This window comes from Grammomys surdaster, unplaced genomic scaffold (genome assembly GCF_004785775.1).
Source record: "Grammomys surdaster isolate TR1022 unplaced genomic scaffold, NIH_TR_1.0 343, whole genome shotgun sequence".
Lineage (NCBI taxonomy): Eukaryota > Metazoa > Chordata > Mammalia > Rodentia > Muridae > Grammomys > Grammomys surdaster.
In genome coordinates, this window is record NW_021604762.1 from 833,767 (window position 1) to 855,968 (window position 22,202).

Consider the following 22,202-nt stretch of genomic DNA (forward strand, 5'->3'; position numbering starts at 1 on the left):
TCCTGCATGTGTGCACTGGACTGCTCTGCAGCTCTTGTCCTGGATGCATGCACTGGACTGCCGTGGGAAGCACATAACATACTGAATCATGATGAAAGCAGTCTGAAGGCAAATGTCTATGACAGTCATTATAGGTACATAGTGTCTTCCACTTGGACACAGGGTAGTTGCTGAGCCACGTGACAACCATTCTACAGCTGTGGTGGCTGGATGAGAGTTAGATGCCCCAAATGTCTACAGACAAACCCTTGACCCAGAGGTTTCTAAAGCAAGATCTCACTTGGGAATGGAAGCACCATGCTCTTCCAAGGCTCCCAGAGAGGATGGATGCCCTGAGCAAATGCCCCCAGATGAGTTGCAGAGACTCACATCCTAGGGCTCTTTAGGAAGGAAAGTGTGTTGCTCAGAAGAATCCAGACAGAGTGCTTACCACTGGCCATTGCCAACAGATGGGCTGGGAGGCCTCTTACCAAAGCAGGAGCAGAGGAGAAACAGACATGGGCACTTCTTCCAGGCTGTGGGTGGGGCTCGGCCCTCCCCACAATCCTCATTTGATGATTGGCAGCTGCCTCTAGAGTGTCTGCCCCTGTCCCCCCAGGTAATAGCACAGCCTCCTGCCCTGCCTTGTCTTGCTGTCTGAGCCACATTGCTGCAGGGGACAGCTAGACTGCAGCCAGCTGAGGCGTTCATCTTCTTGTACATTTTATTTTTCACATTGAAATGATAACCAGGGGTCAAATTTAGAGGTTCCCTCATCAGCTTATTTTCTCACCTACAAAGACGGGGAGAGGGCTGCACTGGGTTTGGGGGGGAGCAGATTTATACATCCTAGTAATGGGGCCCTTGTGACTCTCTTTCCAAGACCATTTTTCTTACTCAGGCAACCACTGCACAGGGATTGGGGTGGAGAAGGGCGGATCTGGCAAACAGCCCAGCTTGGATTTCTGATTAGAAATCCAAAAATCCAAAAACTTTTGAGCATTTCAGATTTGGAATTTTCAGATAATAAATGCTCAGTTGGTAAAAATCTTTGCAAATACCCCACACCTGAAAGACTCCAAAGACAGAAACACTTCTGGTCCCAAATCTCCCAGATAAGGAATATTTAGCCTGTACTCTGGGGAAATTTTGGATTTTTTAAAAATTATTATATTTTATTTATTTTGTGTGTATGTGTGTGCACACGAGTGTGTGTGTGTGTGTGTGTGTGTGTGACAGAGAGACATGCCATGATGTGAGGAGATCAAGAATAACCCTGGGATCAAACAGGTCACCAGGCTTCAGTGGCAGATGCCTCTCACCCACCAAGCCACTGCTCCAGGTCCTGTTTTAGAAGTTTTGAGATCTGTCTGGGTCCCCAAGTCCAGGTTGATCGTGTTCCCTCTTCCGATTTATTTTCTCCAAATAAAAACAGCTCTCTCAGCCCTTAGGAAGGAATGTGTCCCACCTTTGCCTGAGCATCAGAGCCACCACAGTGGCTGTCATCACGTTTCAGCCTCGGGCTTGCCCTTCTCTGATGTGCAACACCTCCCTAGTGGAGGATGGGTTAGAGAAACAGAGACTGGACCCAAAGCCCAAACCAAAACGAAGCAGCTCTGAGAGTCTACACTTGTGAGGGAGCACAGCCTCTGTTAAGCATCTGCCATAGTCTCTGTGGTGTCGTCTGAGTCTGGGTCCCTGGGCCTGTGTCCTCCCTGTTGCCTCCCTTGTTCGTTCTTCTCTCACAGAAAAGGCACTTGACGAGGCACGTGGAGATGCTATGGGGGGTACTGGACTACCTGCATCGTGAGGTAAGGCAATGGCTCCCCACCCCCTGGGGCCTCGGGACACGGAGCATGAGGCAAGCACCATTTTGACTGCCCTTGAGGCCCTTCTCAGGGCAGCAGAAGTGCGATTTGGTTTACTCTCAGTGGTATTTGCTGGAGTAAGAGAACAAGACCCTGAGGATGGAAAGCTGGAAGGACTCCATCTTCTCACCCATCCTGAAAAGGGGTGCTCCGGGAGTGGGGGGCTGGGCACTCTCAAAGCGTCAAGTGCCATTGCTTTCTGGCTGAGGTTGGCCTCTCTGGCAGCTGCAGTCTCTGAGAGCCCAAGAACCATGCTGTGCCTCACCTCCCCACATACAGGGTGCTTCCCCAGGATCTGGGCCTCACCAGGGAGAGGCAAGAGGTGCATTCTAAGATACATAGCTGAAGGAGTGATACCTTTGGACCAATCTCATCCAAACCCTCCAAAGGGTGGTTCCCAAACAAGGCTCACAGGGTTCCAGAAGGCCCAGAGGCAGCCATGGCAGCTTGGCACATGAACGTGTCTCTTCCTATCTCTTATGTGTCTTCATCTCCTAGGTCCCCAGAGCATTTGTGAATTTGGTGGATCTCTCTGAGGTTTTGGCCACAGCTCTTCAGCATCAAGAGACTGGCGTCAGGTAAAAGAGAGCGAGGGACAGACAGACAGACAGACAGACATAGAGTAGGACCGTCGTCTATGGTGTGGTTGTCACATGTACTGTAGGGACCTTGAAGTAGGTCAAGATACTCTAAGACCGTGTTCTCAGCACAAAGGAGATTATTTACCCAGAGGGACAAAGGGCAGGGATAAGGGATAAAGAAAAGGGGCAAGGAAGACGGGGAGGGGTTTCTGTCCTGGAAGACAAAGGACTGCCTCTGGATAGAGAGGAGACAGACATGGCCCATAGGAAAATGGCGGTTTATAAACATAGAATGGGAAACCCTGTGTTAGGATGAGTTGTTTAATTTTAATTGGGCACCTTAAGTAGGTGAGCCAAAGCAGGTATTTGGTTGCTGGACTTCAATACTTCGATAGCTGGACTATGGTGGTCAGCCTCAGGAGGAGGTCTCAGGAATTGGCCAAATAAGGAACTGGACCTCAGGGGCTAGCTTTAGAAATGTAATCTAACAGCTTTTAGCAAGACAGGGGGAATGGTGGAGAAGGGCAAGGCTTGCCAAAGCCGTGTTTGCCATGCTCAGCCTGGCTAGAGTCCTTTCAAGTATTGCATGGGCTCTCCACATACATTGATCCCGAGGGAGACCCAAGCTTGGAGGCTGGAGAGTTCAATAGCTGTCTGGCTCACATACTAGTGAGTGCCAGAGTCAGTGAGAATGTTGCAATATTTAATTTGGTTGACCTAGTGATAGAACCAGAGCCCCACCCCCACCCCCAAATGATTTGAGAATTTAAGCACAGTTGAAAGAGTGCTTGCCTGGCATACACAAACTGGAGTCAGTCTCCAGCACTGTATAAAACTAGGCATAGTGCTGGGCAGTGGTGGTGCACCCCTTTAATCCCAGCATTTGGGAGGCAGAGACAGGCAGATTTCTGAGTTCAAGACCAGCCTGGTCTACAGAGTGAGTTCCAGGACAGCCAGGGCTATATAGAGAAACCCTGTCTCGAAAAACAAACAAACAAAAACAAAACAAAAACTAGGCGTAGTGATACACACGTGTAGTCTCAGCACTTAGAAGATAGAGGTGGGGGTGGGGGAGGTGTCAGAGGACAAAGCTGTATGAAACACATTTGAAGCAAGCCTGGGCTGCTACATGAGACACAGTCTTAAACACACAGGTTTGGCAAAGCATCTCTAGTGATAAGAAGTATTACTCTGGAAAATTACTAGGAAAAAAATAACAATGTACTTTTTTTTTTGGTTTTTCGAGACAGGGTTTCTCTGTGTAGCCCTGGCTGTCCTGGAACTCACTCTGTAGACCAGGCTGGCCTCGAACTCAGAAATCCACCTGCCTCTGCCTCCCAAGTGCTGGGATCAAAGGTGTGCGCCACCACTGCCCAGCAACAATGTACTTTAATGTCTCAGAACTTGATTCTGGTATATTTCTGAAATTTTTCATAGGATTTTTGCTTTAGCTTCAGAATCTTGTATTTGATTTTGGGAAAGAAGTTCATGTGAGAAGGTCAGGACAAGGCCAGCTGAGAAAGGAAAGAGGGGTTCTGAAGGGGAAGGAGAACAGGATTGTAAGGATGGGGTGTGGGTTTCTAGGGTGGCGAGCAAGTGGGGAGCACATGGAAGGGAAGGAAGAATATCTTCATAGCACATCCTGACCCTGGGGGACTGTCGGCTCCTTGCTGGCAGGTCCAGGTGAGAGGAGGGCTGTCCCATCCTGTGGGTCTCTCACCAGGGCTGAGCGATATGGTGAGTGTCGATAGCAAAAGAAACACCCAGCTGGGAGTCTTGCCGAAGCAGGGACTCAACTTTAATGTGTCAGCCTCTCACTTATATAAACTCAGAGCATAGTGGGGAAGAGTTTTGGTGGGGTGAGATGACGTAGGGGTTGGGGAAGGGTGACAGAGTGTATGGGGTGACTGACAGGGCCAATGGCAAAACTCTACATCAGCAACAGCGGGGCAGAGGCAAGGCCAAAGGGTCTTGTTGAGTCATCCCAGTAAGGAAGTGACTGAGACATGTCTCAAAACTTGAGCCAGGCTTGGGTTTGTCCTCAAGGCCCAAACCAGGGTCAAAATGGGGCCCAACAGTGGACAAGGGCTCCATGGGGTGCATTCTGCCCTGAGCTGGCCACATTTGTGTCAACTTGACAAGCTAGAGTCTTCTGAGAGGAAGGAACCCTAATTGAGACAATGATTCGTTAGACCAGGGTTCAGACAAGCCTGTAGGGCTCATGTTTAACATCATGAGCAAGCCATGAGGAGCAAGCTGCACTCCCCCATGGGCCTCTGCATCAGCTCCTGCCTCCAGGTTCCTGCCCTGTTTGAGTTCCTACCCTGACTTCCCTCAGTGGACTGTGATTCAGGATATGTAAGCCATATAAATCCTTTTTCTCCGCTGTGCTTTTAGTCACAGGGTCTCATCACAGCAGTAGTAACCCTAAGAGAAATGGGTACCAGCTTTGTGGGGTATCTCTGTGATAGACCTGACCACATTGTTTTTGGGGGGAATCATGGGATCACTTTGGAACTTTAGGCTAGAAAAGCTGTTGAGGGTTCAAAGGTTGGTGAATGAACCTAGGGGCAGGACAGATGACAGAGGTCTGCCTTGTGAGATTTCAGAAGAAAGTCTGAGTGTCACTTGACTCTCTCTTGGGGTCATTGCGTATTAGGAATTAAGCCTCTGTGGTTCTGGTTTGCTGGGGCTGAAGAGTCAGTCATGATTAACAGGAGACCAGAAATGGAGTGAAACCTTCCCTTTGCTGGGAAAATTGATGCTGGAACTGAGAAATTAGTGGTGATTACGAAGAGACCATCATGGATGAAGTGAAATCTTCTGGGAAGTGTTTCCTGAGAGCACACAGAAGCTGGGTTCCAGAGGTGGCCAAGGCTGTACCCACGCATGCTGTCAACCGAACTTGACAGTGTAGGAGTCACCCAGGTGGTACTGGTTTTGAAGACAGGAAGGGATCATGGAAAACAGGGGAGATTTGGCACTGTGGCAAGGTACCTGAAGACAGCATAGGAGAGCGTAGGAGAGGGAGAGCCTAGTAGCAAACGTGCAGCCCAGTTACAGCAAGAGGCCCCAAAACTGTGGAGATGCCCAGGGCAGCAGGCCATGCAGCAGTGTGGGCCTGAGCTTAGGAGACAGTCCTTGTGTACTGCAGTGGGCAGAGCTGGAGAAGTGACCCAGACCCTGTGGAGGAGCCCAGAAGATTGTGAGTGGATCCCAGACATTGGCCATTGAGTGATTTACACAGTTGGAGTGTGATTTTTCTTTATTCGGAGTGTAATTGTGCCCTGTTTCCCCTCTTGAAGTAAGAAAGTTTTTTTTAACTTATTTTGATTTTATAGGAGCCCACAGTTGAAAGACTTTGAGTTTTTAAAGTGATTTTGGAGTTTTATGGAAACTTTATATTTTAAAAGAGTTTTTGGGTATTTTTTAAAAGAGACTGAATTTTGAAGTGTTTGAATTCGTAAAGGCTGTGGGACTTTTAACTATGTAATATGTTTTACATCATGATATTAATTAATATGAAATCTAAGAGATGAACAAGAAAGGAAAGGTTATGGCTTGGTCGTGACGTGTTTGTGTCAGGTTGACAAAGGGTCAGTTGTGCTGGTCAGGTGTATGTCATCTTGACACAAGCTAGAGTCATCTGAGAGGAGGGAATCCCAAATGAGACAATGCCTTCATAAAATGGGACTGTAAGCAGGCAAGCCTGTAAGGCATTTTCTTAATTAATGATTGGTGGGGGGAGGGCCCAGCTCATTACGGATCCTGACACCCCTGGGCTAGTGTATAGCGCTCCTGAGTGCTGTAAGAAAGCAGACTAAGCAAGCCATGAGTGCAAGCCAGTAAGCAGCCCCCCTCTGTGGCCTCTGCATCAGCTCCTGCCTCCACGTTCCCTCCCACCTTGAATTTCTGCCTTGGCTTTCCCTCAGTGGACTGTGTTTCAGAATAGTTGAGCCAAATAAACCCTTTCCTCCCCAAGTTGCCTTCATCACAGTGCTAGTAACCCTAACAAGACATTCCCCCAACCTTCCTACTCACCATTTGCCTCTCTTCTCTTGCACCCTCTAAGGCTGCAACTTCCCTTCTTCCTAAGCAACTCTCTGCACCCCCTGCCCCCCCCACCCCCATAGCCCTACCCCACCAGTATAATCCGTTATGCTTGGCTCATTCTGACCTGCAGTCCTGCACCAGAGGTTTGCAAATGCTCAGAGAAGACAACGAAGTTATCCAAGGCTGTCATGCAGTGGTTCTATCAGGTGAGTCCCGGCTTGGAACCTGGGCTGCTGGCTCTCCGGGGGTGGGGAGGATGAAGGAGGAGAACAGGATGATGGGAGACAGTGAGCTAAGCTAGCTCCAGTAAGACTTGGCTGAATTCGGGAGTGCTGGGAACCGGTGAGAGGTACCCTGACAGTACTCCCCGTGATGAATCCATACTGTCATCATAAAGGGGAGACACCACAGCATGTGTGATGGGGGAGGGGACCGTGCTGATAGCAGCTGGTGAAAAACTTTGCCCATTACTTCTGAGATGTCTTTTGCTACCTCTGTTGCCGACACTGCTAGGAGTGTGGCTTTTTCCACTCAGACGGTGCCTGTGTGAAGGCAAGCCATGGCTCCTGAAGTTGACCAAAGAGGCCATGTCGGGTGTGGCGGGCTCAGTGAAAGCCACCATTCTTACACTTTGAGCTGGTGAACAGCTCAGAATGCAGTGCCTGCTGACAAACATTAACGTTGTTTTCATGTAATTGTTGGAAACGCAGCTGTGTGACAGTCTAATCTGGAGATTACAGATGGGAGAGAGGGCACTGTTGCAGACCTAGCCCCCTAGGAGAACATGACTCCTCCTTGGCATACAGGGATGTCTTGTACTTTTTGAGTTTCCAGAGCAGAGTCTCCAACTCTCTGTCTGGTACACCCTGCTGCTGGGGTTTCCGAGACAAGAGAACTCATTTTTAGTCCTCAAGAGACCCAGAGTGTAAGGCAAGGGGGCCCTTCCAAGCACATGATTGTATACTGTGTGTGTGTGGGGGGGGGTTGATTGAGCGGTCCTGGTGCATTAAACAGTTCTGGCTGGATTGGGCTCTCAATATGCATACTCTTCTCCCTTCAGGAAGCCTGGGAAGATCTCCTGGCCTCTAGCAAGTTCAACAAGCATGAGTCCTTCGCAGTGGTTTTTCAGCCTTTCTTCTCTGAGCTAGAACCACCCTCGGTGAGTAAGCTATGTGAGGTGTTAAGAGTCTGGATAGTACATAGGAAGAAGTCTGGAACACACCACACACTTGCCCCTACCTCCAACTCTGACTCCTCCTCCTCTTCCCTCTCCTTCTTCCCTTCCCCCATCCTCCACAGAAGCCCCAAACTTTACCAAATGCTAGAGGTACAATCTCAGAGACAATACCATAGCAGTCTTTCACCTTTTCTCCTGCAGTTCCCTCACAGGGTTGCATAGCCCCATGAGGCAGATTCTGAGATATAGGACAGCTCCAAAATAAAGAGCAGAGACCCAGAGCTGATAGTGTGGTCTAAAGTCCTGCTTCTGGAATGGACCAACTGTGTGACTTCAGGGAACTGGTTTGACCTCTCTGTGCCTTGGCCTCACATCTGCTAAACAAGGACTGAGCTGATATTCCATCCATCTAGAGTGGATGTGGAGATCCCATGAGTTAACATATGGGAAGAACTCAGGGCCTGGAGTTGGGAAGCCCTGGGTACCTCTCATCACTGTGCTTACTGAGGGTGGGGTCTTCAAGGCCACCACCTCTAGCTTTCCCCTTCAGGGCTGCAGCTGGGAACAGCACCCAGCTCCTGTCTGTTGGCATCGCTGTGCTACCTCCAAGACTTACTTGCTGTTTAAAGCCATGGCTCTTAAGGGGGAAAGGACCCCCTGCCTGGGCCCACTTCCTCATTCAGACCACAGCTGAGTCACACCTCTGTTACCTGCTCCTGTTGGGAGTTCAGGTTTAGAGGCTCCACCACAAGGCAGAGCAACCAGAGGCTCACCCTGCTTCCTGCAGCCCTGACCACCAAACCCTCACCCCAGAAAGCGCTTCTATAAACTCACTGTTAAGGAAAGGCCAGGGGACAGAGCTGGATGGGTCACAGCCCTGTTCTCATGGATCAGTCAGTATGGAGGCCATCATATCCTGGGGTCAGGGAGCTGACACAGAGTCCCTTCTCTTCCAGGAAAGGTCCTCGCCCCAGGATCCCACCACACTTGCCTTCAGGATCTGGAATAACATGGTGAGTGTGGGGCTCAGAGGCTCACGCCAGCCTGTGTGCTGATTCACAAAGGGACGACCGCTGCCACTGCACTCAGGAAGAGGTGCAGGTTACCCAAAGGATGCTAGCTAAGCTCAGTGCCCAGAAGCTTGACCCCCACCAATGACAAGACCTGGGGGAAGGCTTCATCCTACTTTCCCCAGAGGCAGAGCCGTGCCCTCCGAGATTGGGTGATTGGCTTGCTTCCTTTCATCTCAGGGCACATCTCGGGGCACAGGCTTCCCCACCCCCGCAGCTCCTACTCCCTCTCGTCGCTTAGGTGGCACCATGCAGGTCTAAAGGCCTGGGTGGTCTCCAGAGCCAGCTTTGTCTGCAAAGAGATGATCTGGACTCAAATTAGATTCTTCCTTTCATACCTGTATCAATTCGGGGTATCAACTTCCCCAAATAACACAAAACACAAACCCCTGACCCCAGACATTCAGTGTATCTTATCCTTGATATCACAGAATGTGTCGATCTCCATAGGGTAGCAGTGATAGACTTTCCCGAAGATTTCCTAGGGCCTTTGGGATTATTAGTGGATAGAAGGTACCCCAAAGCTTGATGCCCTTTCAGGGTGCTGGGGTGCTTTCTCCATTATCCCTTCCCTGCCCCACCCCCGTTCATGTTACCCAAGCTTTACAATCCCAGCAAGGGAAGTTGGTTTTTCTTCTTCATTGGATTAGAAATATTTCACTGTGTGGGGTATGCTGAGTTTCATATTATCCCAAGGTGGTCTGTGGAAGTCATAGCAGGGAGGTTAGGGACCGTGGACGTGACCCCATGTGTAAAACACTTTGCCCTTTCATAAAGGCATCAGATTTCACTGACAAAACCACTTGCAGGTGGAGTAGGCCTTGGAGGGGATAATCCTTTACTGGTGGTTCTCAGCCTTCCTAATGCTGTTACCCCTTAACATAGTCCCTCATGTTACAGTGACCCCCAAAAATGAGATTTTTTTGTTGCCAGATGGTGGTGACACATGCCTTTAATCCCAGCATTTGGGATTAAAGTGCTGCAGAGTCATGTGTATCTCTGCGAGTTCAAGGCCACTCTAGTCTATAGAGTGAGTTTTAGGACAGCCAGGACTACACAGAGAAACCCTGTCTCTGAAAAACCACCCACACGCAAAATTATTTTTGTTGCTACTTCATAACTTTGTTCCTGTTATGAGTCGGAATGTAAATAGTTTTTGGAGATAGAGGTTTGCCGAAAGCGTCACGTACCACCCACAGGTTGAGAGCCACTGCTAGCCTTTCTCCCAGGAAGGACAGAGGGCAGACTTCGGGCTCCCTAGTAGGGGCTTGTCCTCCAACCACCTTCTCTCAAGAAGACAGGTTGATGGTGCCAGCTCAGCCAAACCTTGGGCCTCTACTCACACCATGCCTCCTCAGCCAACAAGTGTCTGACCACAAGGTCAGGAGAGGCTCCGAAGACAGGATTTGAAGTGGTGTATAGGAAGAGAACAGGGCAGACATCCTTGGCAAGGGGCCTTTTGTGAGTGAAGAGTTTGAGGACAGTGAGTTAAGTGCATCAGCAGATGGCAGGAGGGAGGGAGGCTGATCTGCCAGAAACTGGGGACAATGGAACCTAGAGCACAGGCAAGGCCTGGAAAGTGAGAGGGAGAACAGCTGGAAAGAGCCAGCAGGGCTGGGTTCCTTTCTATGTCCTTTGATCCTGCTGTTGACTGCAGTGTTGGCCTCAGTAATGGTGATAACTGTCTTTATCAGGCAGCCAAGGGACATTCCCATGCTTCTGACCCAGTTTCTTCTGACCTGCTCAAGGGTCACAAGGAGCCAGCGGCCAGAGGGAAGCAGAAGGTGTCTCCTTTAAGGCCCAGGGCCTGGGATACAGCAAGTTAAGGACTCTGGAGAAGAGCTAACAGTTGTCCTAGGCAGCAGTCACCTGCCTCTCTCTAGACTTATCCAAACACCCACAAGCCCACAGTTTCCCAATAAGTCCCTCAAGGCTCCTTGCAGCCCAGAATGGGAGAGAGGAGTTCCCCAAGTGTTTTAGTCCTCTAGTTTCCTCACTGGCAAACCACCAGGCCACCCACAACTCTGCGAGACCTCACCCGCAGCTCCTGCAGGCTTGAATCTGCCTGTGAAGGATCAGGAATGTGACAGGTTAGGGCGAGGTGAGGGGTGTCAAAAAGTGGTTCTGGCTCCAGTCCCACTTCTTGACGTAAGTAACGTTTTTCTCTCTGTCTCAAGACTGTGATGACCTTCAGCCAGCCTCAAAGGGAAACAACGGGTGCCTGCGGGCTCCCTTTACACCTCTCAGTTCTGTCTCCGTAGGGAAGGCTGGAGCTGGAGCCGCTTTTTTGATGTGCTCCGTTTACCCCAAACCACTGTGGTCAGTCCCAGGGTACATGTTCTATGCCACATTCACAGACACAGAGGCTTAGGAGAGAGCTTTCCTAGTTAGGCAGCAGAAATGGTGTCAGAAGATGATCTCAGGGACCTGAGTATCTCCTGACTACATTCCCGGTGCTCATCTGCATCCGAAGGAATCTCTGCAGTCCACAGAGCCACGTGAGGCTATGCATAAGCCACATCAATATTGTCCTTCCCTGCCCTCAGACAGTAGGTGTGAGCTCTGGGAGCTACACAGATGCAGAGGTGTCGAGCAGTTTTATCTGCCCACAGTTGGACTAGAACTCTCTCAGGTACATGGTCTCCGACCCCCAACCCTGGCTGAAGCTTGCATCTCCTATGTGAAGCTGAAGAGGCTTTTGTGTCTGGGCAGAAGTCAATCTCTCAGGGCCCTTTCTGTTGCTTCCTCAGCAAATTCTGGAAATTCTTGTACAGTGGTAGTGAAAGGGACACACCCCTAAGGGCATAAATCTCAGGTCTTTGCAGCGATCACAAATCCTTACATGAATCCTCACAGGAAGATGCTAGAGTTACCGGGCAGGAGAGAGAACTCGTTCCAGATCTGATTTTTTTTTTTTAATTTATTGTGTTTACTTATTGAGGGGAGGGGAGCACTGAGCTCACATGTGACTCACTTCAGGCTCGGTGGCCAGTGCCTACTTGCTTAGCCATTTCACCATCCCACAGAGAGGATTTCTTAAGATCACCCTCATTGTCCCCATGTACTAGCTAATTTCATGGTGGCAGAGCAGAGTGGAAGACAGAGCGAAAGCAAGGAGCAGATGTCCCAAGGGCAGGACAAATAGTGTGTGCAGCACTGGGTGGTGGCGGGAGGAAGGGAGATTCTATGAAGTAATTAAGTATTCTATCTCCTTTGAAGATTCAGACTCAGAACTGGTGTCAGAAAACTGGGTGACTGATACAGAAACACTTATCTTGAGGCTTGCTGTTGCCTTAGCCCTGAGACATGATCTCACTCTGTAATCAGGCTGCCCTCAAAATCGAAGCAATCCTCCTACCTCAGCCTCCAATGTTGAATTTTCAGGCAAGCACCATTGGGCCCATTTAAAGGTTCGGTTCTAACAGTTTTGTTGGGCAAACCTATGAATTCTCCTCTGAGGATCTTGAACTATCTTTCAAGGTTCTCCTGGATTCATTCCCTTCGAATAGAGGTGGTCTCTTTCCAGATTCTCTCATGGGTTCTGAGTTTCTTAAAAGATTGAGGAGGAGAAAGATGCTTCGAAGTTGACTACCTGACCCTGGCAACCAGCCAGGCCCCAGGGCACTCCCTTTGTGAGCAGCATGCTTTCCCTTCATGGCTCTAGGAGTGGCCACTGTCAAAATAAAACAGAAAGGAGTTTGAGAGGTTTAAGAGCCCAGTCCCTTCCTTCCCCTCCCCCACCTACTACTCCCCCTCCAGGGGCCTGGAGCCACAGGCTGCCACTCCTTCTTCAGAAGTGACAGTAATTATACCCCCTTATCTGACTCTCCTTCCATTGGCTCAGAACAAAACACCCGTCCCTGAACATTCCTTTGCCTTCTGGGATCTGGGGTACAAACACAGGATGAGATCTTGAAGGGAATTTGAAGTCTTCATGGTGTATACGTGTGGCAGACAGACAGGGTGTCCAAGCTAGTGACTACCTACATCCCTGTCAACAGTCCTTGAAAGATGAGAGGCAAGGTTGCTACCTGAGCCTCGCACTCTGGGTGCAATCAGCTTAAGAGCAAAGCACAAAGCTCCCAGGTAGGAGGAAGAAGGCATGTGCAAAAAACCACTTGGATCCCTGTCTCTTCTCATTCTCCCTCTCTCCTCCTCTTCCTCTCTCCCTCCCTCTCTCCTCTCTCTCCTCACTACCCTCCCACTCTTATCCATGCTGGCCTTGAACTTGAGTTTGTGAATGCCCCCACCTCTGCCTCCAAAGTGCCAGGATCATAGGCATATACTTCCACACAAGGTCTTAATTCAGTGCTGGGGATCAAACCTAGGGTTTAAGCATACTGGGCAAGCACTCCCCTGAGACTCATCTCCAGTCCATACAAAGTTTTTAAAGCATCCCCCTTGGGCTTGGCCCAGGGCTTAGTAATAGAAAAGTTGCCTAGCATGCAGAAGGCCCTGTCCCTGAAGCCCAGCCATACATGTAAACAAAACAGCTCCATCGGATTCTCCACTTGCCTTTGTTCTGGTCTCCAGTGCTTTTCTGGTTCCCCTGCTGTTGCTCTCGGGCACGTTTGTCTGTTGTTAGGTGGCCTTTGCAATTACTGCACTATGGCATTCTTTCTCAAGTCACTGGACAGCCTTATCCATGGGTGTGGGGGCCAAGCCACACTCCCTGTCTCTCTAGCTCAGCAGCCCAGTTAAAGACTGGGGTCTGTTTGGCTTCATGCGAAGCTGCGTAAATTTCAATGCAGAGGTGTGGGGTTTTGGTTTTTGTCTTTAAACTGGACCTGGGTTTATGTGTGTATGGATTGGTGGTTCTTGATCTGTGGGTTGCAATCCCTTTGGGGGACACATCAGATATCCTGCATATCAATATTTACATTATGATTCACAACAATAGCAAAATTACAGTTATGAAGTAGTGGTGAAATGATTTTATAGTTGGGGGGAGGGTCACCACAACATGGGGAACTGTACTAAAGGGTTGCAGCGTTAGGAAGGTTGAGAGCCACTGATGTAGAGTATAGCTACAGAAGAGAAGCTGCCAGGGAAAGGACACGTGCTTTTCACACGCTGCCTCACACTTCCTTGCCTCTACTCTTGTTGCTGTGGAAATCTTGATCAGTGAGCCAGCCAAGAGCTGGGCATGGAGGAGAGGACATGACATCCACCCTAGGGTGATCAGGAAGCCATGCGACCTGTTGCAGGATATCTGGCTGGCTTCAGCCTACCAGTGTCAGTCTGCCTAGGATACTTGTCCCAAAGCATGTTCAGTTTCTCTTCCTGCATTTCTTCCTGAGGTGGACTAGGAAATCTTCCCTATGAAAAAACAAAACCCAAGAAGCCCACTAACCCTCATGCAGTGATCTTCAAATGAGAGCTACAGAATCCCTGGGGAACAGTAGGTTGCACCCCACTAGGGGCTAAGCTTCTGACCCCCAAGTCTAAGACAGAGCTGGAAATGCCACCAATGGGCTGCTGATCCAAGAGTAAAACTCTTGAGACACTCCCCGCCCCCGTGGAGGGATTGGGGGAGCGGCATCTCAGGTGCGCCATAGAAGGCTGCTGCCTGCTGAGGGAGGTGCATCTGTTTTAGATACCACTTTCTTTTCTAGATGGAACCAGTAGGTGGAAAGGATGAATCAATCAAGGCCGCAGAGAGAAAGACAATGAAATGTCCGTCTCAGGTAGGAGACCCTGGACTGGGTGAGCCGGGATGTGGGCAGACACATGGAATTTGCTGAAATGTGGGGTCTTACTGAGACGTTAGCCCCTTGACAGTCTTGGGTCTGTTGCCCTGGGCCTGAGCATAGGTTGTACATGTGGCTGTCCTAAAACATATGGACCGTGAGAGAAGGCTGGCAGAGGGAAGGCTCTCCATACCCATGGAAATCACAGGAACAAAGCCAAGGCTCTCCTGGCCTCCAGCTATGATCCTGTTCACCTCCTCAGAGCCTTGGTCTTGTGGCCCAAGTGCCGTTCATGGCCCTTCCTTTCCCTCAGGAGCCAGAGCTGATGGGTTGTTCCTAAGGAGTCTTGAAGGCTGTATCTAAATATGTGCTCAACATGTAATATAATATGTATAGACACACACACACACACGTATGTATATATATGCAATCTTTCCAAAGACATGGATGAAGAAATTACCAAACATTAGTGATGGAAATTCATTCTATTGTGGAATGCAGGTTGATTCTTCTTGATGAATTAATAAGTTTATTATTGTTATGCAATAAGAAGCAATAATTTACCTTTTCCCTCTTCACTATGGCTTCCGAAAAGCCTAAAATGAGGTTCTCTTTTGGCTGAGATAGGTGTGCTTAGCCCAGCGACACAGACCTTGATGCTGGTTTACAAAAGAGCCATTTCAAAGTCTCAGGGAACTTCTTCGGAGGGCCAAGAGGCAAGTAGAGGAAAGAGCCAGGAAAAGGGTTGGCTTCATTGAGAAAATGATGTTTGAGAATTCAATGTTAGAATCCAGCCACTGCCCAGGCCATAACACAGCAGCCTTTTCCCAGTCACAGAAATTGACAGCACCTCCTGGGTCCCTAGTTGCAGACCTCTGGGACCAGAGTCTGTTTCATGAGACATGAACTTACAGCCAGGAGGGTATTGGTCACACACAACCTGTTTCCTAGCTCTATTCCTGTCTCCTGTCTAGCCTACAGGCTTATACTGTGAAACCTCCTCATTCTTACTCTGTCACATGGGCTCTATATCTTTCTTTAGCAATGCCATCATACTGTCTCTCTGTGGTGCTGGGGCCTGGACTGTCCTTCAGAGCCCAAGCCATGACATTGTGTTTCTGTCTGCTTGTCTGTGACAGTCATAACTTTTTAAATAAACTCCTTACTCCCCAATAATCCTCCTCAGTTCTCTCTTGAACCCCATCCCTTTGGCAAGCTTGATTATCATGGAGGGAGAGCTCTGCATCACATTACATGTTACTATTTTTTTCTGCAGGAGAGCCCCTATCTGTTCACCTACAGAAATAGCAACTACCAGGCCAGACGGCTGAAACCCATAGCAAAGCTACAGGTAAGGAAAGGACAGCCTTGAATCTTAGTAACCTTCTACTTAAAGGACAGCCTTGAGTCTTTGTAACCTTCTATTTAAAGGATAGCCTTGAATCTTTGTAACCTTCTACTTGGCTCTGTGTTGTCTCTGGGCACACTGAAAGCTATGGTGTTGTGGAAACGGTAACAAGCTCCTGAAATTAAGCCAGCTGGCTGGGGGAGTGTTCCTTTGGTGGCCTGAATCAACACAGCCCTTAGACCTGTCTCAGTGTAGTTCTCAAAAGGTGAGGTGTTGGGGTCCCACGGCACTGTGACAAGATACCTCAGATCCTTCACAGACCTCTGGTTAGTCCTTGAGCCTTTACTCTAAGGAGAAAGGAAAAGAAAACTTGTCTGAGTAGGAGAAGTGCATTGAGGTCCGGAACCCAGAGAGTCTGGGAGCAGAGCACTGTGACGTTGATCCACCCTCATACTGTTTTCTTCTCACTTGCAACTTGATTATGGGTTATCTCAGCTGCTTTCAGATTCTTCCTGCTGAGATTAGATAGGGCACTTTGCACTCCTCCAGGGACTCGGACACCTAAAGCTTGGTTGGCGTCTTCAATCCAGGACAAAGGTAGATAAAGGTGAATGAATTTTGCCTTTCTCATCCCATCTTATGAAAAAGGAAAGTATTTACCCCAAGGTGTAGCCTGAACTCTTCTAAGAGACTCAGTATGAAAGATTCTTGAATGCCCAGTGGGCCCTGTATTTTCTAATATCATAGATACATCTAGAAGGAAGCAGGCACAGTGAGATGAAGCCACTGGCTCTGTATTCAAATCCAGATTCTTCTATAGCCTGGCTCAGTGTCACTAAGCAAGGCCTTAGCCTTCCTGTGCTTTGGGTTTCATCTGGGAAGTAATGGCTGTGTCTGTCATGGTCTTGCCACAGAGTTATAAAGTATGGTAAGAGATAGAAAGCATGTATCTTGCATGCAGTGACTGCTAGGGAAGTGTTGGTATTGTCTTCTCTGTGTTGCTCTTCTCCCTCAGGCTACAGTAAGTCTCTTCCATACCTCTCAAATGCAAGCTCAGAGAGGCAAGGACTCAGGCTGATCTGTTGAGTGGCTGAGTAGATGGATAGATGGGTTCCAGACATGAGACTTTAAAACACAAATAAAATACACTGCTGATCCAAAAGAATACAGTTTGGTAGAGGAACAGACACACCAGCCAGCAATTGCATGCACTGTAATAGAAGCTGAGATTAAAATTTGTGTTGGGTCTTCCGGGGACACAGAGGAAGAGAAACCAACTCAGATGGTGGAAGACAACTTTCCTAAAGCTGCCCCTGGTCTCAGTTTTGAAGAGTGACTAGGAATGAGCCTGGTGGGTAGAACGCTAAGAAATAGAGAGAAGAAAGAGTAGGGGCAACTGTTTATACAAGGTTCGAAGGTATCGTGGAAGACAGAGACCTTGGTCAAGGACAGGCTGGAGTAGGGAAATAGGATCAATGGTTATATGCTGAGGTTGGTATATGGTAGCCATTTGTTCAGTCAACAAATAGTATTAATCTTCTGTGATGCTTGGCCCCATCCTGGTCTTTGAGGTCACAGTAAGAAACAGCAGGAATGGAGCAGCCTGGCTTTGCTGAAACTATAGGCAGGGGAGGCTCACTGTTCCAGCTTTCTGAGAGAGACCACTGCAAATGGGGAAGAGGGGGCCATCCAACCTGGGGATGGTGACGTGGTTGAGGGTTGCAACATTCCAAGCAAGAGTGTTAAAAGCCTGAGCTCAGGTGGAAGAGCGGCAGCCCTGGGCTGGAGGAGACAGACTGAAGCAAGGTCGTAACAAACACTGAAGTTCTATTCAGTCTTAATTGTATATGGTCTTCTCCAATTTAAGGGTCCACTTCCCACTCCACCTCCCACCCCGCCTCTGTCCCAGTACATGCATTTACTTCTAACTTCTCTGTCTCATTTCAGATGAAAGAAGGAACAGAGTTCACCTGTCCTGACAAGGACCCCTCCGACTCAATCCCCACAACAGGTACATGGCTGTCGTGTTCAGTGTGAGCTTCAACTCAACTTGAGGTCTGAACTTCAAGTTAGAGCAACTATAAAATGCCAAGGATTTCCAAGATGTGAGCTCAAGATGGGTGAGAAGGGTGGTGTTTAATGGCTCTGCATGAAGTCACAAGGTCACGTTTATGCTTGATTATTCTTTAACTAAAATAATAGCATCATCATCAGAGAGCATTGACCCTAGCTTAGGCCATGTTGTGCAAGGAGCCTAAGGGTTGTCGAGTGCAATGCTTCTGTTTTAAAACCTTCCTAGGTGAATTTGTTCTTTTATTTTAAAAAAAATTAACTTTTAAACAGAAAGCAAAATTAGCCAGTCCATACTTCTTACCCAAGGGATATGCAGAATGTGTTCAAGGGCGGCACAGAACATTATAAATGTACCATTCCCATTCCTCAACTGTCTCTCCTCCCTTTCTTTCCTTTCATTCCTTTCCTTTTCCTCCTTCTCTTCCTCCCTCCTCCCCTCCCTCCTTTCTTCCTCTCAAGACTTGGTTTCCTTATGTAGCTCTGGCTGTCTTGGAACTCATTCTGTAGACCAGGCTGGCCTTGAACTCGCAGAGATTCACCTGCCTCTGCCTCTCAAGTGCTAGGATCAAAGGTGTGCACCACCACTGGCTTCATTATTTTCTAAAATGTTGCTGGGCTCTGAATATGAGACTCACGGAATGTTCTAGGCAGTCATTAACAATCTTCCTAAAGAGGAAACCACTTGAGCACTGCAGCTTTCTTTGCCATGAAGCAGCTTGGGAAGTGATGTCTGTATATCTGGAAGGTCACATGAAGGTCATAGTGGGACCCAGGTGACTCAGGACCTTAGCTGGGACAGAAGTGCTATAGGCCCCCATGCTTGGCATTGGAGGGTAATTAGATATGCTCATTTCTCAGTTGACTTGTGGACAAATTGTTGAATCTCTCCTATAAGCCATTTGGGAGTCTCTGTCCTAGCTGATCCATTTTTAACCACTGATTACTGAAAAGAGAAAATTAGGTTTGGAGAAGCCACAAAACCTATAAGGAGTCTTACATTTGTAAAAATATGCCTCCTTTGTAGTAACACTGTTTCTCTGTGATGTGAGCAGAGAAAATAGACACCATGGCTTAACTTGCTTTCACAGGCAGATTAAGCCATATTATCATCAAATGAGTTGAAAAAAGAATCTCACTGCTGGATGGTGGTGGCGCATACCTTGATCCTAGCACTCAGTAGGCAGAGGCAGACAGATCTCTTAAGTACTGAGTTCGAGGCCAGCCTGAACAGAGTAAGTTGCAGGAGAACCAGGGCTACACAGAAACCTTGTCTCAAAAAAAAACAAAAAAACAAAAAACAAAAACAAAAAACCCAAAACAACAAACAAACAAAAATCTCACTAGAGCCTGGATACAAAATTTACTCTTCTTCAAAGCTATAGGGCAACAAAATAGACAATCCTATTTAATCCTTTACCTGTTATTGTAAAAAAATAAATAAATAAATAACCTGAATCTAGGACCTTAAAAGTGTTTAAGCTCTCTTTAGTTTATGGCTTTAAAGCCTGGTATTCAATATTAGACTGCTTATCTGTTTGGCCTCTGGTGATGGCCCCTGTGGCAAAGTTAAAACATAGTAGAGAAATGGCAAGAGACCTGACAAAACAGGGCACATGTTGGGGTAGCTTTCCTTTGAACCGCACATTCTAATTCACCTTGCAAGACCAGCATTAGCTCTGTCCACGGGCACAGAGTTTAGTCTTTATACGTTGTGCTCTTGTGTTTGATGACACTGCATTTCTATTGATCTATTTACTGGGTGGACTTTAACAACAGAGACAGACATCTTTCTATGTGTGCCCTCCCAGTTAAAAACCAGTATTCTAAGACATAGAGGTCTGCGTATAGAGATATTACATATATCTCAATAGATAGAGTATCAGTTTGAAGGTTTTAATAGCTGTACTTTAATCTTATCACTCTGAGAGAGGATGATCTGTAAAGGATTTTGCAATCTCCCTAAATTGTATTTCTGTCATGGTAACCATCCATTGGAACATATCTCAACATCTAAAAACTAGATAAAGTACAGTCTGTTTCTTACTCCCTGACCCTGGTGACTATTGTGTTTATTAGTGCTGGAGGAATTCAAGAGCCAATCTCAAGGCCTTACGATCTGAGATACCATCTGAGATACCTCAGTGACAGGCGCTGTTTAAGTAAACACATAGCTAGGTTGGCCCAAGCCTCTGCTGAGCTAACCAGATGGCCTATGACTAAACCACACATGACCATCCAGTGAAATTCACACTCATTTAAGAGTATTGGGGTGCACCTCTGAGTCTCTTGGGAAGTATCACTCAGGAAAATGACCACAGAGACATAAATAATAAGAAAAAAATTTCCTTTTTGTGCCACTGATCTATGACTGAGCATTCTAACCATATTTGGACCTGAAGTGGCTACATGTTTAAAAAAAATAAAAGAAAAGAAGAAGGAAAAGAAAAAGGGAAACTTCAGTAAAAGAGCACATTCCTGTTTTCCTTTGATACCGTGTTTCTGGTAAATTCTTCCCTCTCTGGAGACACTGTTAGTGATGTCTAATTGAAATGGGAACATATGGTATACATCCTGTTGGAGTTGGCCATCTTCTTACATCTCCACTGGCTTAGCAAATGAGAGGAACCACTAAATACGTATTGAGTAACTCTGAGTAACTGAGAATTTTGAATTCATCCAATGATTCTCAGAGTTGATAATGTAAACTAGGTCACAGCACCACCACCCAAATGTTTGACTATGGTGTAAAACAGCTATTTTGCCTTCCAAATTATTTTCAAGACCCTTTTGGTAGTTACCATTCCTAGTGTGTCCCTCAACCCACAGATGCACAGATCAAAAACTATGTTACAGAATAGGATACTGCCTGTCACCACTGGTCATGGTTCCTGGTGGTCTGTGTCCATTCTCATCACACGCCAGAGCTTGTGGATGAAGAACCCCCACCTGCTCACCTATGGGGCTGTGGAGGATGAGGTATAGAAAGTTGGGGCAAGTTATTTTTAATAACTAATCAGCATTTGGAATTGAGTAAAGGGTAAAGTCTTGCAAGGTCTCCCTCAGCTTTTATAAAGACTGACAATATATTGATTCTTGCTAACATAGAGCTGAGATAACTTATTCACTGGTGGGGGGGGTCTACTGCTGATTTTTTTTCCAAAAATAAGTGGCCCTGAGGAGTGGAAGGGGATGTGGGTTGTTGGTTATCTGTTGGACTTAAGCTGCTTATTCTAATTGCAGAGGAAACAACCCATGCTTTCATAAACGGAAAGCATCGTTATTCTGCCTGTGTGTGGCTCTCGGCAGCAGTGTGGAACAGGAAAAGGGCATTGACCTCAGTCACTGAGTCTTGCTAAACTCCCAATACTATTATTTTACCCCAGTTAGGTAAACTGAGCTCTCTCAAAGCAAAGGTGAGAAAGTGGCCATGCTCCAGCAGTAGGCAATCCTTCACAGGCCTTTCACCTCATTGTGACCCAGCTGCCTGTGTTCAGTGGAGGTTGCAAAGCCACCTGGCCACAGGAACTGTGACTTGGTATAGCCTATCATCAGCAAGAAGTTTTGTTCCATGGGGACTAAGAGTCTACCTTAGTACATCCAGCCTACTTACCAAATTCAAATTCTTCCCTAAGAGGCTCGTTTTTCTGGGTGTTTTCCTCAATGTTATTTTTTTAATGTTATTTTAAAATCATTTAAAATGTTTAAACAAATAAAAACGGATGGAGGATTTGATGAAGGAACTACCCAAATGCTAAAGGATAGAGTAGAACTTTTAAATATAAGAATAGGATTGTAGGAATTGGAACTGGGGCCCCTGCTGACAGGTTAGACACATTCATGAGTAGACAATGAAATTGGTGAACTGGAGGGTAGATATAAACGTATTTTTTGGATGTCAGCATCCGTTGAGTGTCACAAGGGAGGGTCTGATAGCTACATCGATGGTGTCAGCTTCTGTATCCATAGCCTCCACGTCCGCAGATTCCAACAAGAATGACTCAAAAATGTTTAGGCAAAGAAGGAGAAAGTTTCATCTATAGAGAGCTTACAGGCTTTGCTTCCTTTTGTTATACCCTAAACAACCCATTACAATTCTTTTCTTTTATTTGAGATAATATCCTTGCATCATTTCTCCTTTCTCTTCTCCATTCAAACCCTCCTGTATACCCCCTCCTTCCTCCCCAAGTTTCTTATTAAAGCCTTGAAATCTGTAAAATTACCATTACAGACCACAAAACCTTTAATTCAAGCTAATTATGAATATGTTTATAATGAATGTATAGCAGTGATCAGTACTTCTCAGGAGCTTCCTTTAATCCATGGGTACAGTGTGACAGCCAACGCCATGGGTACAGTGTGACAG

The 22,202-nt window shown here is 47.4% G+C and overlaps 1 protein-coding gene across 1 annotated transcript in view; it reads left to right on the forward strand.

Annotated features, from left to right (window-relative positions):
• Plb1 (phospholipase B1) overlaps window positions 1–22,202 on the forward strand; it is a 102,966-nt gene that overhangs the window by 10,189 nt on the left and 70,575 nt on the right. Inside the window, exons 6-13 of the mRNA XM_028778987.1 lie at window positions 1,728–1,790; window positions 2,346–2,425; window positions 6,612–6,687; window positions 7,542–7,640; window positions 8,615–8,671; window positions 14,344–14,415; window positions 15,695–15,769; window positions 17,714–17,777. Coding sequence (XP_028634820.1) covers window positions 1,728–1,790; window positions 2,346–2,425; window positions 6,612–6,687; window positions 7,542–7,640; window positions 8,615–8,671; window positions 14,344–14,415; window positions 15,695–15,769; window positions 17,714–17,777 — 586 coding nt within the window. The remainder of the gene's footprint in view (window positions 1–1,727; window positions 1,791–2,345; window positions 2,426–6,611; window positions 6,688–7,541; window positions 7,641–8,614; window positions 8,672–14,343; window positions 14,416–15,694; window positions 15,770–17,713; window positions 17,778–22,202) is intronic.